The 17,051-nt window shown below is 45.1% G+C and overlaps 2 protein-coding genes across 2 annotated transcripts in view; one reads left to right on the top strand and one right to left on the bottom strand.

The window, feature by feature from the left end:
* Positions 1-8,325: 8,325 nt before the first annotated feature.
* T265_01556 (hypothetical protein) lies at positions 8,326-8,827 on the bottom strand (the record flags this gene model as incomplete). Its single annotated transcript, XM_009165615.1, has 3 exons — positions 8,326-8,594; positions 8,630-8,781; positions 8,820-8,827. The coding sequence occupies 3 exons, from the start codon at positions 8,825-8,827 to the stop codon at positions 8,326-8,328; spliced, it is 429 nt and encodes a 142-aa protein (XP_009163879.1).
* A 2,425-nt stretch (positions 8,828-11,252) lies between these two features.
* T265_12816 (hypothetical protein) overlaps positions 11,253-17,051 on the top strand; it is a gene marked incomplete at both ends in the record, with an annotated part of 29,622 nt that continues 23,823 nt past the window's right edge. Inside the window, one exon of the mRNA XM_009165677.1 lies at positions 11,253-11,398. Coding sequence (XP_009163941.1) covers positions 11,255-11,398 — 144 coding nt within the window. The remainder of the gene's footprint in view (positions 11,399-17,051) is intronic.

The raw sequence follows: 17,051 nt of genomic DNA, 5'->3' as shown, positions 1-17,051 counted from the left end.
TATATGGAACTTGTCATCTTGGAAATAAAAATAGCCTAATGTAAGAAACTGTTGGGTTTGGCAGCTCCACGCGACGACTCATAGCATTGTTAGCAAGCTACAGGTTGGTTGGAGCTTATTTATTGGGGAACTATACGTTTTTTCTACTAATCGACTAGAGGATTTGTGGTCTTGCGCGTAAATCGTGAAATTGGTTCAGTAATCCACTTGATGTTTTAACGTGAAGTCGTCCGATGCCAAGATATACACTGTACAAGCTGAGATCAAAAGCCTGAACCCATCCAACAGTGATGTTTGATAATCTGAACGAGATCAACCACTCCATTTATCCGGTTAGTTATTTTCTTTCATAGGAAATCAATACACTTAATGCGAATGTGAAATCGGTTTTCGATCGACGGCAGTCTGAGCAAAACTACCAACCACAAAGCACGTACAGTCCTATCCCTTCGTCGCACTTCCGGAGATCAGCTACATCGGTGTTGTCGAGTCAACCAAGGTATCTTCAACCGAGTGGAGCTGATAACGTATTGCCACCGGAGTGGTTTATTTAATTGCGACTAAACCCGCAATTGTAGATACATGTGTGAAATTATCGGTGATGAGAGCCGAGTAGATTGCAGTCGCTTGGTTCTCAAGTCTGGATATCCTGTGTAGAATTAGGCAAATACTTGGTACCGCAACCAAGCCTTCATCACGTTCGGTTGTAAGGATCAAAAGTGAATCGGTTTACAAGACTACCAGTGAGGACTTCATCCGCTCGTACACCGAGATGATATCCAAATATTTACTAACGGTCTCAGCGCATCCAAACCCCCAGATCCATTTTTCAAAACCATCAAGGTTGTATCAAAGTATGTGATGTTCGGAATAATACTTCAGAAATAAGCAGTGAAGCTTTGAAAAGGCAATCTTTCTGGGAGCGATGTTTTCCCAAGGTGGTTGTCTCTAATGGGATTTTTCAATGGAACCGATGTTTCGCAATTTGTGATACATCTCAGTGTCCGCGTGTTATACGTAAAATAATGTACGTCATCTATTGTGTGCTAAGGGGTGATTAGCTGGAATGCTCGACAATCACTGATACAGTATGAGTTTGTCCGGTGGTTTCTGAAGGTTGTTTTTGGAGAGGTATAAGGCGGTGAGGTGCTGATCGGTTCGTGATTCAGTATCAAAATGAAATCGGTAGAGTATATTCCCGTCGACCGTGAATTGTTTACGAGAAAGTGATACTGACAGAAGAAACCTAAACTGTGGGTGTGAACGTAGCAATTCACGAAATTGGGATCAAGAACGGAAATAAAAATGTGGAAAACTTGGCGTTTCGTCCTTCGTATGGTAAAATCCCTTCAGCATCCGAATAAAGATTTACTTCGCTACTACCCTAAGAGCTGATCGATTGTATGGTCCAGTTCAGTTCCTTGTTTGCAGCATAGGATCGCAAAATAAGGCGATATTAGATTCAGGGCATTTTTAACACCATAAAGACACTTTTTTGTCTGCTACCAAACAGCAGCAACCCGTATGTTTTTCGTTGCTTCTACCTTAACATCTGTCCCGTAGATTTGAGGCTGACTGATCACATTTTATGCTATAATCTTCAGTACCTGCTACTCACATATCGTCCGAACCAGTCCAACTTTTTGGTCATTATGGCACGTTAGGTTGTCCTTCCTGTTGGGTCGTAGAGCGTGCACTGTGAAGCCAAGCCGCTATGTCGGCTGGAGTGGAAAAGACATAGCAACGCAACAGCGTTTTGGTGCTTGTAACTATTTTAACACGAGCCTGAGATTGTTACTGACCTTGGCCACAACGAAACCGTCATTTTCAGGCCTAATTAGGAAACTGTTTGCACAGTTCGAACATGCACTTCTATTGGAAACGATGATAAGGTGAGCAAAAGGTCTGAGATACTGTCTTGTTCCAGAAACTGTGAATGCCGTTAGAACACCGCTATTTCGTGAAAACTGATTCTGCTTTGCAAATTAGCAATGTGACCAGTGCGTGAGTTCGAACCCCAGCGCAGCAGCACATCCGTGTTTGATGCATGAGACTGGTTGATCGATCATAGTAGACTGGACTCCATTAAGTCTGCACTGCTAAACAATCGTCAGTCTCTTTATGTCCGTGTTCCGACGGAGTCATCCTACAATTTGTTATGGCGTAAGAAATTCCGTTGTAGGGTCCTTGGGGAGACAGCCTCGGTAGGAATCCCATTGTTTGAAAATTTACGGCTTCTCTGTTCATAGAGTCATTCAGAACATGCAAAGAAAAATCGGTTTGCTTCGATGCTGCGTTTGAAGATCTCACGGTAAACTTCGGAAATGTTCATCAACCTATATCTTGAAGGTGATGAACCACCTGTGCTCTTGAATTCAAAAAGTTTCCAGTGACCCTATGAGTAACGCATTCTGTCAAGAAAATCCGAATTGGGTTTTAAATAACGGTTTGCAACAACTCAAAATTAAGTGCGCCTGACCCTCATCAGTTTCGGCACACACAAACACCCAGATCACACCCGTATCTGCATTAATCGCTATATGCACGCATTTATCATCACCCAAACTCATCGAATCAGCAGCTCCAGCATACCTATATGACAGATCACATTGCATACAGAGTAGCGATGGTGCTCACAAACGCAACCGTCCAAACGCCCGCCGTGAGGGACATCCGGTCCCTCAGTGATTAGAGTTCCACGAGCAAGAATCCTAGTCGGATCGGACATTTAGTCGACATGAACAGCGGGTTCATCAACTTGTTCAATGAAGACTGAACATTGTGGCGTGAGATGAGAACTTTCTAAACAAGACATTATATACATTAAGGTAACCTGGAATGTGAAGCCTAGATTCCTATAGTTAATCAGTAAGAGAGCTTTTCGAAGAGACTGTTCAAGAAGGAAACTGATAATTCTAGGCCCAGTCAGCTACATCAACTGTTTGGCACGTGACAACACCGATGTATGGTCTCCGATGAAGGTACCAGTATCGTTCATCAAATCCCTGTGATACCCCAAATTGGAAAGTGCGCTGCGCCGGCCTCCCAAGATTACAGGCATGCTTCAGCAAACAGATGTGGCAAAACTAGCTTCATACTAATCAATGATTAAAGAGGTTTCAAACCTATCACTCAAAATCATTTTAACTGGAAAAAAAGATGTGATTCTTGGCAGAATTGTAACACAGTTCGAAAACATGTATGGCGAGCCTAGAACGATTTACTGTCGAGAATATTTGCATCTCGATTCATAATGACCATCGTTTGGGGTCTCATTCATCTCGACTAGCAGTTGAAAGAGTTGGGTGTAAATGCGAGGAGCATGATGTTCATCACACCTAAAAGCTAGGCAGAGCGCTAGCGCTCCTTATGAATCATTATACCTAGACGTAATGGCAAGTTGTGACACATCGAATGATGTATCACAGGGTTTGGCCATGGCGTCTTAATACATCCTGATATTCTTACTACTAAGTCCTTACTAGGGTGGTCCGACAGTAAGTTGGACGTCCCGATGGAGATCTAGAGTTGACTTCAAAGGGATGCACAACGATTCGTGCTTCAGGTTACTGCCTGGACACCCGCTGAGGCATACCAACTTCACTATAAGTAATCCTTGCATTTCCATCCTTCCAGTTCATCTTGGCATCTTAGAGCGATTTTGTGAAAATACCAGAAAACTTTTACATGGAAAGGTACACCCATCCTACGAGAATACACTTTCCAATGCGACGGCTAATTCACAAACTGTCCTTAATAAATCCCAATTATCGCGTTATTAACTGACCAGTTCTCGTCAGCCAGGCTGATAACAGTTAAGATTTCGATTTTGAGTTCCGTAGAACACAAATCCGACACTTACCGGTTCAAAACTGTTACAGCCTATATATAACGATGCCTACATTGATCGGTGATCTTTCTGAGACTTCAGAGCTTTCAGGCGTAAGGTGTAAGGAATTTCGAAATAAATACATGGATAGAATTTAGAAACGTACTTCCAGGGATTTGAAGCATAACTGATAGTCCGCTTTCATCAAGAGTTGTTTGTTAACGTTATGCGAACAATTTTGCTGTGGAAACTACACCTCTTCAGAACCATGACATTCATCTCAGTTGTCTGACAATCCTATGCATACACGCGCGCACTTGAACATGTATGCATGGTCACAGGATCACATGAGAACTATTGGCATCGCCCTCCACTTGCAATTGTGGGCGTGGTAGCGAGGTCAACTCTCCTGTGGCTCAAAAAACAGGAGTGCTGTAGTGCAATTCACCCAAACGATCAGGAATTGACTGCGTAATGATTCATCTTAAGCACGTGGTACGGACCGCCTGAGCTGGAATAAACAGAATTATAAGCTGAGCACGCATTGGAAGATACCAATCCAAGCTCCTCAACCGTCAACCCGCGTTTAAAGCAGTCACAACACGACAGTGGATTGCTGGCTGACACTAGCCGAAGGAAACCCATCGTTGAGACGAGCCCAGATGATTTTTCTTGGAACAAAACGAGCCTAATCTGAATTTAGTTGCACAGTGGGACACCGGGAACGAAACTGATGACAGATGTCTGGAAAGAACACACCATCTCAGCTCGGCTTTTAAGTCTATAAACTACGTACCGAAGCACAATGGCTCCGGCTGTTACAGTTTGGTTCACCGAAAATAAAGGAAAGAGATGGTAACAGTCACGCGTTGGGTTCGATGGCCCAATCACTCCATTGACAACAAGTGGCTCTGTTTGTCCGATATAACAGGAATTGATGGAGCTACACAGTGAAGGTGATAGCGTTGAGGAAGTATTGTCAATGACCGACTGACATTTTTGGGGCCACCAACCACTGGTTTGCTTCGTTCTGCGGTCCCCATCTAGTGCAAGGCGGCTGAGTTGATTGGTCCGGGCAACCATACTTCGTCGTAAGTCATGGACTGGTCGTCCCTGGGTCCTAAACTGTCCACTGTCATACATTTATTATCCACTCAACTACAAGATTGCTGGCTAGTAAACAGGCAGCTATCGTAACGGCAACTACTACTCCCACACCGAGCAGCGAATCTGAAAGCCAGCTGACAAACCATATACATTTTTGGAGGTCTCGTCAAAATACCCTGCTACGCTTTTGAAAATACCATCAAGTAGCGCCTTGTGCTGAAATCACCAGCCGATAAGACTAGGTCTGGGGCCTTGTTGTGAGTGGTTAGAACTCGGTTAAAAATACCTCACTGGATCGTAGCTCATATTGGTTCGTGCAAAAGTAGAACAATACAAGCAAAGGTTTAGCGCTTCGAGAGCCGTGAGTTTTTACGGAAGGGACAGACGAAGAGCACAGAGAAGGCTGATAGTGGATAACCGGTTAGCAAAGCTTCTACCATGGATTTGGCAAAAGAAAACCAGGTTCTACTCGCTTCAGCAGATCGAATTCGTAGGCATCAGTTTCGGAAGAATGATGCCGCAAGCTCCGTTAACGCACTTCAATCAGAAATGAAACAAACATCGGACGATAGACTATCTCGTGTGCACATAAGAACAGCAAGTCAGACAGGTCCCTAAAAATTCCGACAAAAAATCGCCATAAAAGTGCGAGAACGATGGTTACGAAGTGGTAAATGTGAGCATGGCATGAACCTGTTCATTTCTGAGTGCCCGGGTGAGGCATTTACAAGCGAGATTTCGCAACCGTGATCTGTAAATGGAACAGTGAAAGCGTTTCGAGAAAATGGTCAAGAACAATATGGGACGTCAGCAGTCGTACATCGGCAGTGATCCACCCTGCAACAGATGTGACTCGGATTGTCGCTGTGCGATGGTCGAGATGGAAGGAAAGTGCACTTATTTGAGTATGTGATACTTGGACGCGGAGCGAGGAACCACCCCATTATGATAATAGTAATAATAATCGGGACGTCCAGACTTGCACATGAGAGGGAATGTTTATCACTTAGTTGTTGTTCGGAAACCCGACCACCATGGTGGTTCATTTTAGGGAATAAATAGAGATTTGTTCCAACTCTAATCTGGAGGGCTCAGCTAATCCTTTACAGATATCTATCGTTGAACCAAACTAGTCGGGGACTTTCGATTATTGATGTGGCATCTTCAATATGGACTAATGGGTCGCTGAGCTGAACAGAACCAGTCTTATCATGACAATCGACCTAAGAAACATGGGAGCTTGAGGCCTTGGGAGGGTAATGTTTAAGACATCAGTGGTCTAATGAGAGCATCCAAGACCTACCAATTCAGTTCAACAGTGGGGTCGGCTAGGATTTCCAACCGGAGCTCAGTTCATTTTTTCCCGGTGGACCAAGGAATAAGACTTTAGGGCTTTCCGATACCCATAGTTACGTCTAACTTAAGACGTATCGGTTGGGTTTTCTGCTAGATTACGAGTAAAAGCAGTTCTATGGATCATCAGAAGCTGCAAAACAATCTCGACTGAGAAAACTAATTGGAGAATAAGTTGAATCCATTCTAGTGCGTACACATGACTGCTAACCGACAGCATACATCACCTAGTGTGGTATATCAACAGACATGGGGAGCAGTCAAACAAAGTACACATCATTGCAGACAACTTCAATGTTATCTGCAACCTACCGCAAGCATTGCGTAGTGTCTACACTTCCGAATGCCATTTGCATCAGTTCATCGCCATGTGTTCACTCTCATTTCCTACAGGCCGTCAACTTTGTAGGTTTAGCCATTCAAAAGGAAACAGAGAAAGCGCTGTTCTCACTGGAAGATAAAACGGCATTCATTGCACAAGTCCGAGACATCATAGTGTAATGCCCCCATGATCGAAGTACCTACCGTCCAACCAATTATTTCCAGTCACAAGGCCGCTAAATCCATTTAACGTCACTAGCGATATTGGCAATGCAGGACCTAAATATACCCTAGGTACTTCACCAGCAAAGGCGTAATGCAACCAAAACGTAACACTATTGAATCATGGCAAGTGACCCCTGAGACCCAATAACAAACCTGACAAGAGTATTCGAGTGTTCTAGACAATCGTCCGTCAGAACTGATTTCAATAATGGTGTGGAATTGTCCGAAACTCCCCGCTGTTTTACCATTGCGAGGAGCATTACCGATAAGCCTACCGATATTCGCGTCGACAACACCGGAGATTAAAATGACCTGAGCTCCTGGTCCGCTGCTTAAAAGAACCTTACATGTAGTAGAAGCTTCTCGGCAAATTCAGTGGTAGTCCGTTAGGTTATACGCAGGTAAAACGGAAAGACATCATAAGGTGAACCATGCAGAGGAGACCGGTAGCGGGCATCTACAGAAGCCTCGTATTGACGGGTTGAGACAATATCGATGTGGTATATCTAGCCGTCGTGGCCACCGGCTAACCAGAAGTGACCAGCCGAGAAGGGGGCAATGATAGAGAAGCCGGCTCAATTACAGCGTCCGTATTTTGAACTCTTGCCCCAAACAGACAGCATAAATCATGTGAGGGAATCCAACCTACCACTCAGGGAAGTTTGGTAGCTGCTTCACGATGACGTGAAGCTCGACCACTCCTGCCGATGATACTAGCAGGGATGCGTCAAGAATGGGAAATAATAAGTGAAAGAAGATGGAAGCACTTCGACATATGAATGAGCTAATTCGCCATCTAGTCCTTAGGATTCACGCAGATCTACAGCGGAAGATTGTTGGTCTGCCAATTCTGCCCATAGTCAAACCGCTCATGATCGCGTGAATTGCGAGTGTGGTGATTGCTCGGAGTACGCCCGCCCAAGAATCAAGTATTCTCGCCAATAGAAAATTTCCGACAAGTGAGCGTTCAGTAGGTGTTCAGATCTCTCCACAGACTCCATCGCAATGTGATTTGCCGGAAAACTGTTCCGCGCGAACATGACTAGTATTGACTAGTAAATATGGCAGCCTCCCTAGATGGTCGGCCTAATTCGTGGGTTACCGGTTGTGATCTTAAATATAGCCTATATGTAACCGGTAGGATTCACCAACAAGCTTGACGTTTCTTAGTACCCACAATTACGAAATCATTATCCGTGTTGTTCCCTTGTACAAAACATTCTGTACTCCTGGGCTTTTAGAAGTCTTTTGGACGCACATTATTAGCTGCGGAGTCACTGACCAGCACACAGTACCATGAAAGATATGGCCAGACGAGTAAACCCGGTGACTGACATTAATGGCACCATCAGGAAACGATCTACCTCACCACTTTGCACTCTCCTCCTTTACAAATAGCTGAACACTGGTTCTGATAGCAATTCGATCCACATTAGCCGCACAAGAAGAAGGATAAGATTAAAAAGGTAAAATTGTTGCCGTAGTTTACATTACTGCGGGGGCGCAGTATACGGGGGCATCGCCGCGCCTGTCGGTGCTGGGGGCCAACCAGCCATGCCCGGCATTCCAGGCATGCCAGGCATACCCACTCGGGGTGGCATCATCATACCTTGAGGAGGAACCATCGGTGTGGGTCCACGATATCCCGGAGGAACGGCTACCGGAGGAAATCTAGGAGGATAAGCCAGTCCAGGAGGGGGCATTCCGAGCGGCGAACCAAATAAGGGAGGCGGCATCTTTCCCTGCTTGTATGCCTCAGCTGTGAAAAATAACTAACAAGCATCGAGGACTTACATGTATGATCAACGAGCTTTTGAACCTGTTCCTCCAGCCATTTTTGATAATAATCCCGTACGTTGTCCTTGTGATTCCTACCGCCACAGTGCGTTTTTCTAACAGAAGGCGAATCGTGCGTCAGATACGTATCGCAGTAATCACAATAATACCTAAGTCGGGGATGTATCCAGTTAAAAAGCGGAATTACTTCGGCATCTCGGAAACGAGGAGCTATGACAATGACACGGCAGCCAGCGAATGGCTATACGCCAGGAGTTGCGTTCCGGCAAAAGTCGTGATGCTGATTGGTCCAGGCCCAATCCTGGAATGATTCTGCTGCAGGCTCAGGTTCATAAGAAATGAGGGTGCGGGCTTGACTTACAACTCGCCTTCCTAAAGTGGTTCGAAGTCAACTCTCTCAGTACATACTTAGTGCGATAATTTTGAAATTTCTTTTGTTTTTTACTCTAGGAAATTAATCAACGACCCAGTTAACCAACACAGTAAACCATTCTAGTTCATGATTAAGGAGGACGTTGGCAGACCTTTATTTTCTGCGTCGTGGCCACCTCGTTTTCTCCCTCAAAACTCGAAAATTTTCCCCAAAATACTTAACGAATGCGGCATCTCTCCCGGGTTATGTTTTTTTACCTGCTGCAGGACTTTTTACAAGGACGTTTTTCGATTGATTAGGTCATTCACTTTGCTCCTGTTTAGAACCGAAGTGTCAATGCAGTGATCGCACTGCACTACAAATCAGTTCAGTAACACACCCACAACTATTCCATTCACACTCCGTATTGTCTCCTCTCGCCTATTCTGAATTCTAGCCACGAATAGGAACCAACCGTTTACCTGACCCCAACCGTTTCTGGGATGGATTCATTTTAATCCACTGAAACCTTCCCTCCGATTTAACCATATCAGTGCGTTTTGAGTTTGTCCTCCCAACAAATTCAATTATTTTCCGTACAGCTTTTCTTCCTATGGGTTAGTACTATCTCATCCTTCCAAAGAAATTTCACATTTGAATCCTCTCCGGAGGCGAAACCAGTTAGTCTATCGAGTTTTACTTTACACGTGTTCTGATATACCGGCTACCATCTATCCCCCTTGTGAATTCCATCACCTCATTTCCAACTATGCTTCCTTAGACCCTGGCAAGTAACTCAGCCATCCAGGGCCGCGCAGTCCCGGAAATGGTTTTCAGGTTTTGTTCCGAGTGGTCCGCCGTGTCAGTGAAATAATCCTGACTCTCTGAGTCCGTCGTTCTGGTTTCTTATTTTTCGGCAATTTGCATATTTTTATCGCGTGCGGAGCAGCACCTTTTGGTTTTGCGTACCCCCCCCCCCCGTTTACCCGTTATATTTGAATTGTAACCGTTTGATGTTGCTTTGGTTTACCATATGTTCCTAAAGCTAAAAATACTAGTAGGTCTTCAATCAATCGTAAAATATTTGGGGCCGATTGGGAAGTCATCGTTTCAGAGGGATTTGGTAAACAATTGGTAGATTTATTGCTGGGCAACGTTTCGCGTTTGACACAAAAGCTTCGTCAGGCCAAGTGAGTAAGTAAGTAGGTTGATTGGGTTTTAAGGCAGTCAGGGAACCAATCCGACGTCAATTCGATGTGTACCAACGTCCCTAAAGCGGACGCTGTGGAAGTAGCGAGAAGACTTTTAATGGCAAACACAACGCTGCAAGAATGAACGCAACTCTCCGTAGACGAGATAGTTGAAGGCATAAAAGTATGCCTAAACCTCAGTCATTTTGTTTTTGACTCAATTATATACTCTCAAGAACAAGGTTTGGCGATGGGATCACCAATATCCCCGATTTTGGCCAACATGTACATGGAAGACTTCGAACAGAAAGCTTTAAACGGATCCGAGTTTCCACCAAGGGTGTTCTGGCGTTACGTAGATGACACGTTCGTTGTAACAAAGCGGGATAAGTTGAACAACATCTGAACACATTGGACCCTCACGTTAAGTTTAGCATGGAGCTAGAGTCCACATCGGGTACACTAGCTTTTCTTGACTGCATGACACACAAGAGTGGTGGGAAATTAAAAACCACTGTATACCGGAAATCAACAGATAGTGGTGCGGTCTTAAACTACTCCTCTGCACATCCAAAAGCAGTATATGCTAGCATAGCCTCAGCGATGTTTAGGAGAGTGAGAGCACTATGTACAGAGGAGGTCGACCGAAAAGCAGCACAATTTGAGGTAAAAAAGCGACTTCAAGATAGCGGATACCCAGTAGGTTTATCTAAGCGGCAACTAACACGTGTATTGGTTCCAACACCAAGGCCCAACAACGAGTGGATCGGAACAGCGGTCATTCCATACAAAACAAGGACATCTGAAGTCATTAGAAGGGTAGTGAATACGGCTAACATTAGAGTAGCTTTCCAGAAGGGGAAAACTTTACGCTCGGTGTTGGTGCATTTGAAGGATCGCCTTCCGGTTGATAGGACTAGGAACTGTGTATACAAAATAAAATGTAACGACTGTACGAAGGTTTATATAGGTCAGACAGCCAGGGAATTGCACACCAGAATCGGTGAGCATAAGCGTTCCATTAACAAACCACCGAGAAACGCAGAGGAATACCAAGCGTTAGTCAAAGATTCAGCAATGGCAGGGCATGCTCTAGACACTGGGCATAAGATAGATTTAGAAAATGTGGACATCCTGAGACGGGGTTTAAGATTCACACCACAGCGACTGGTGGCCGAGGCGGTGGAAATCGCCAAGCATCCCAGTGTGAATAGAATAGAGGGGGTAGGACTTGCAAACGTGTGGAGAGCGGTCTTAGATCAGCCGAGATGACACGAGGCGGTGTGCAGTTATCAGCGACATCGCCTGGGTCTAAAAGTACAAAAATCCAAGTAGCGTTAGATCCAATTAACCAACCAACCCCCATTCCCAAACTAATTGTCCCAGCGTCCTTGGACGAACGCAGGTGAACGAAATCTGTGAACGACCCCAAGAGGAATTTTTCATTATGGTGTCTGAAGAAGCAGGGACGAAAAAATCTGGGTTCATCATAGAGACGAACTCCCCTTCTCTAACCAATCTATCGTAAAGCTTAGTCATCCCCACTAATCAACAAACAGGGACATCAGACTGAACAGCCAGCACTGTTCACGTCACTAGTCATAAGGAATCTCACGGACTGGTTCCCTGACTGCCTGAAAACCCAATCAACCTACTTACTTACTCACTTGGCCTGACGAAGCTTTTGTGTCAAACGCGAAACGTTGCCCAGCAATAAATCCACCGGTTGTTTACCAAACCCCTCTGAAGCGATACTATTAGGTCTATTCCTTCGTTTCCAGTCTCCACTGAAATTAGATCATGTCCGTTTAAGCGTCCTTTCATCCGTGTCGGATAATGACCATTATTTATGTGAACGCTCCTCTTACTTGCATTATTGGACACCCACAACTAACGTCAGTCCTGTCTTTATCCTGACCGTACCATTATACTCGTGCTTGACGCAGTCCTGTCACTGGTTGGGAATATAATTATCGCTATTTTTGGTAGTAGGAAAGCTGCTAACGTGCTAATCCGCGTGACCGTTCCGAGGACGCCGTTGTCACCTTGGCTTCTGTGGTCGATGATCACGGACGACCTCCCACGGCCGGGATTCTGAAACAAATGTGTTGGCTGGCTGGTAATATATGCTAAGTGTGGATACAGGCCAAGATGTTTCGGGAGCGCTTTGCTTGACCGGTATAGCTGGCCACCCGTACCTGTCTATGTGGTAAAGCTATGAAACCTGCCATGTGCAGGTCGGCTGCGGGCACACATTGTTTGCCGGTATGAGATGTCGTGAACAGGCTCGAAGACCTGATGTGCACATGGAATGAAGCTCCATAGAGCTGCTCCGTATCTTTTAACAAACCCAATGAAGGAAGCCGGCTGAGATTGTACAGATGTAGGGGAAAATGAAGTGATAATTTGGAATTTCGCCACAACGAAGAAGTTCCTTGCGCTCCATATAGACATCGCGATGGCTTCTAAATCGGTAACTGGAAATTATCTCAAACACCTTTATCTATCAAGGTTAGTTAACCTCACCTGGAAACTATACGACGAAACGACAGAAAGGTAACAACTAAAGGGATCGATCTCAAAAGAATCTGAACTCCCCACTGGCGTAGATAACGGGGTCGTCATTAACTCCGCACGCCAAATGGAAGACTTTCGGCAGATTGATCATGATTGGAGGCTGTTTAGTAGCCATCATTAGACAAAAGAGAGCACAGATAGCACCAGTTCATCTGGACAGGAAGTGTCATGCTCTTGCTCCGGAACAATTTACAAGGATATCGCAACAGCTGACTTTATCCGCGCACGGTCCGTTGTTCGCTCAAGCTGACTAACTGAGGGCTACAATAACGGAGGTTTATGGTTTGACGATTGTGGCCTGGTTTCCCGTTCTTTGTCACGGCCAGTTAATTGCACTCCCGTTTGGATATTACATGAACAGGCGAGTGAGGAATTGTGTTATAAACTAAGTTTACTATTATTACGCTGACAAGTTAAGAAACCTCACGTTCAGGGGTGCCTCTCAACTCAGGAGATAAGCTCGTCAGTTCATTGGAGGTGGTGTGTTGTTACTGCCACAATCCACGTCGCCAGAACATTTTTCGACTGTTTGAAAGTGTTTCACCTCCAATGCGTGGGTCATTCGAAGGGCCATGGCGCCAGCCAGAGTGCGCACCCACTCGGACAGAACAGGCAGCGGTGGCCACTTGATCATCTCTGACCGGTTTAAATTTTGTTTGTGATTCAGCGACCCTCAGCTGCTGCAGAACCGACTGAGAGCCCGCAAATATATGCACGGTAGAGTAAATCCGAGTTGATTTACTTTTAACAGATTACTCCAGTGTACCGGCCTTGACACTTCGGACACTTCTGTAGTGGTCTGACTACGAAAAAGACTTCTTTACTAGTAGTGTGTGGTAGAGAAATAAAAGTGATAATGCTAGATCGAGCAGACAATAATAAGGTCAAGTGGAACAGACTCATTAGGAATTGTTCACTTTGAAATATTTCGTCATTGGTCAAGTTCATTAAGTGAACACTAATCCAATCGTGGTAGTCCACTGGTCTTCTTCTGAACAGTTCTCACGTATAATAAATTCCAAAGATAGTCTGTAATGTTTTGATACCAGATTTAGCAAGTGAAAGTGACGAATGGCCGCTGTAAGTGCGAAAGAATTAAGAAGAGAAAGTCGAAGCCCCTGACCACGATTGTATTGCGTCTAAATCTACAGATGCGCGTGTTTTAGTTTTTTTGTATTCAAACAAAAAACAATTACGCAATCAACGAAATACGATATGGAAGCCAAAAGATGACACAAAACACCACATTTCTGAACGCGAAAGATAGTATCGTGCATGCTTCACACAAGCACATCCAATTACAGGTATCCGCATGGGTTGAGGCATAATTTTGGTCGGTGTACATAAAAGTTAAGCGTCAAATTTTACTGACGATTCCTATTTCCCTGTCTCTTTTACAGTACTTCGGAGTGCGGTATTCATGGGCCTACGGACTGATACACAGGACCAAGGCTTCTGCCCAAGTTTCCGGGGTTGGTGACAATTTGAGGAATAAATTCAGTTATCTATTACTTTCTTATCGGGTACGAAGCTTGAAAACCTACAGTGGAGCAACTGGCTGAACACAGCGTGCACATGCACGGTTTGCTGAACGTTCTGATTGGCTGATTAATCAGCTGACCAGGCTTGTGGCTCTGAAGTCCAGGTATCAGCAAACATCCCGGGACTTCAAGTTACCCATCCGCGTCCCCCTTCGACCAATTTCGCCGTCATCTTGAGAACCGTAGCATGTCTTCGAGTGGTGCAGTCACTGTTATCGTGCGCTGCTCAAATTTTAAACTTTGTGATGCTCCTCAGTTTCCTTCTTATGACGCAGTTATACCTCCATCAACCTAGACTGAGACACTTGAAAAATTCTTCGATAAGACGTTGATAAGAAGTTCGGCATGTAGCTGGAGATTAGCACCATCTCTTACACTTTTATACGACACTATCCACCACACTGCTATTCACTAATGGCTAAAACCTATGTTATACAATTTCTTCTGGCTCCAGTTCTCACTAAAATCAGATTACATACTCAGCGCGGTTTAGCGCACCCCTTTGAGCTCACGAGAAAATACCTCGTATTTTAAACGATAATTCGACCAGCCGCCTTCGACTTGCCGTTTCCCACAAATGCTTGGGTGGCTTCAGTTTCTCAAAGACACATTAGTTTGAGCCTGCCGGATCCAGTTCGAGGCAAATATTACGGTGCTATTGCCTTAGGTCGTTCCACAAGAAGCATGGACAGAGCATATTGGGGGCATCAACAAGATGTCCAGGGCAACAAACACCGCTACTTTACTTAGTTCTATCCAACGAGCTATACATTTTGGAACACCGCTCATCAGATGTTGCAACGTGAATGTTAACACTGACGCATCTCTCCGCCTACCGGCCCCCATTCATATCCCCTCCCCACCTACCGGATAATGCACAGCTGTCAGCTCCCCTGACCATGGTTCAATGCCTACACTATCGCCTAGACAATGAGACAAAACGATTCCCTGCCGAAATCCGAACTCCTGGTCTGGTTTTCTGCCTTCGATATCTGTACACCCTATGAAACTGGGAATGAGATATCTCTTACTGAAACCTCTACGTCGATGCATATGCCTCTGAAACAATTATACAAAAACCCCACTTCTGTCGTGCACCTCAGGCCGCTCAAGTTTAGCTTATATGTATTTGGTGATCCCGACGCTGTAGTTGATGGTATCTAAGGCATAGGAGTTACACTCTGCCCCAAGGCTGTAAACTCTTTACTGGACTGGGCCCCAGTAAACAGTCGTCTTTGCGCTGTGCATTTTCTGTTTAAATTGTAAACAACGCAGCTCGATACAGCAGCCGGCATTTATTTGCGACATCATCATGCGCTACGACAGACTGCCGTTCTGGTTATGAGGACTATGAGCTTTTCCAACATCTTCGCGACGGTTCCGTCAGCAACAAGTACAAACATAATCATCCCCGTGGGTGATACGACAGCCTAGGTTGAACGTCTAGGCTCAAATGAAGCACAATTATGTGGTTAATTTGGAGCCAACGCTCACCGTATGGATAATGGAGAAAGACGCTTGAAGGAAACAGTGAACATAGGTGGATTAGGAGGGCCCAAGAGGAGAAAGCTTTTGCTACATGCAACAGACGCACCCGCTGCCAGTTGATTTGGTCAACTGGCCAGGCAAACAGATGTCACCGAAAAGGTGTACAAAAAAGATGAATTAGCATGTCATTGGCAGATTCATCGTCATGAGCAATGAGCTTAACACTAATAGAGGTTCAGTTAGCCTACTTCAACAAAAACCCCAGAAGAACACAACGAGCCTTAATGGAACACGAACATCATCCCGTAATTCCCGAATCTACAAGGTTTGCGCCCGCAACTGGACGGGCAGGTAGCTCAGTTACTGTGCTTGCATATGAATCCTTGTTTTTGGTACACCGCGCATCATTGTTGGTCGATTGGAGTAGGAGAGTGTAGCAACGGTGTTTTTTTCAACTCGGTTTTTGGCCTGAACCTCCAAGCCAGCGTTCTCTTCAGGACAACAAGGGCACACAAAGATATGAATCCTTTTGGTACACCGCGCATCATTGTTGGTCGATTGGAGTAGGAGAGTGTAGCAACGGTGTTTTTTTCAACTCGGTTTTTGGTTGGCCCCTCCAAGCCAGCGTTCTCTTCAGGACAACAAGGGCCCACAACGTATATTAACGCCCAAAACGATGTCAGGAACACTCGTACAGCGCATCATATATATATATATATAAAGCGTAGGCGGAAATAACTTTCTGGAAATTCTGACGCTTTCTGGATGCGCCATTGGAAACCGGCACTCGGCCAATACTGGGTCATGATTGGCTGTTGGGTCGACTTTCGACCAATCGGTGCTCGCCTTGATGCCGGACCGGTAAGCGTCCCGAATCCTTGGTCAATCTTGCGTGGGATGGACTTCTCGGCCGTGACAACACCTAAGTGCGAGCGGTAAAGAGGGATCCGTGTGAAGTTCCGCTTAACACATAGTGTTCCAGTTTGTCCGACAGCAGCCTCCTGAAACTATTTGTTTTGATAACTATCCGGTTAACTCCCCGGAAGGTTGAGACTTTTAAGCAATTCGGTGTTTTTGGTTGCAGCGATTGCGATAGGTTATATCGATTAGAAATTTTCATTGTCTTGTAAATGTGACGGGCTCATCACCAAGTCTTTTGTAACATGTTAAGGAGCTCTTGACAAAGCCTCCTCGTAGGTTGCTGAGAGGTCTGACAGTCCCGTTAGGACCAAACTGGTTCGCGAATGAGTGTAACAGGGCAAGGCAATCAG

This window comes from Opisthorchis viverrini (genome assembly GCF_000715545.1).
Source record: "Opisthorchis viverrini unplaced genomic scaffold opera_v5_17, whole genome shotgun sequence".
NCBI classification, from domain to species: domain Eukaryota; kingdom Metazoa; phylum Platyhelminthes; class Trematoda; order Opisthorchiida; family Opisthorchiidae; genus Opisthorchis; species Opisthorchis viverrini.
This window is presented reverse-complemented; position numbering and strand designations above follow the sequence as displayed.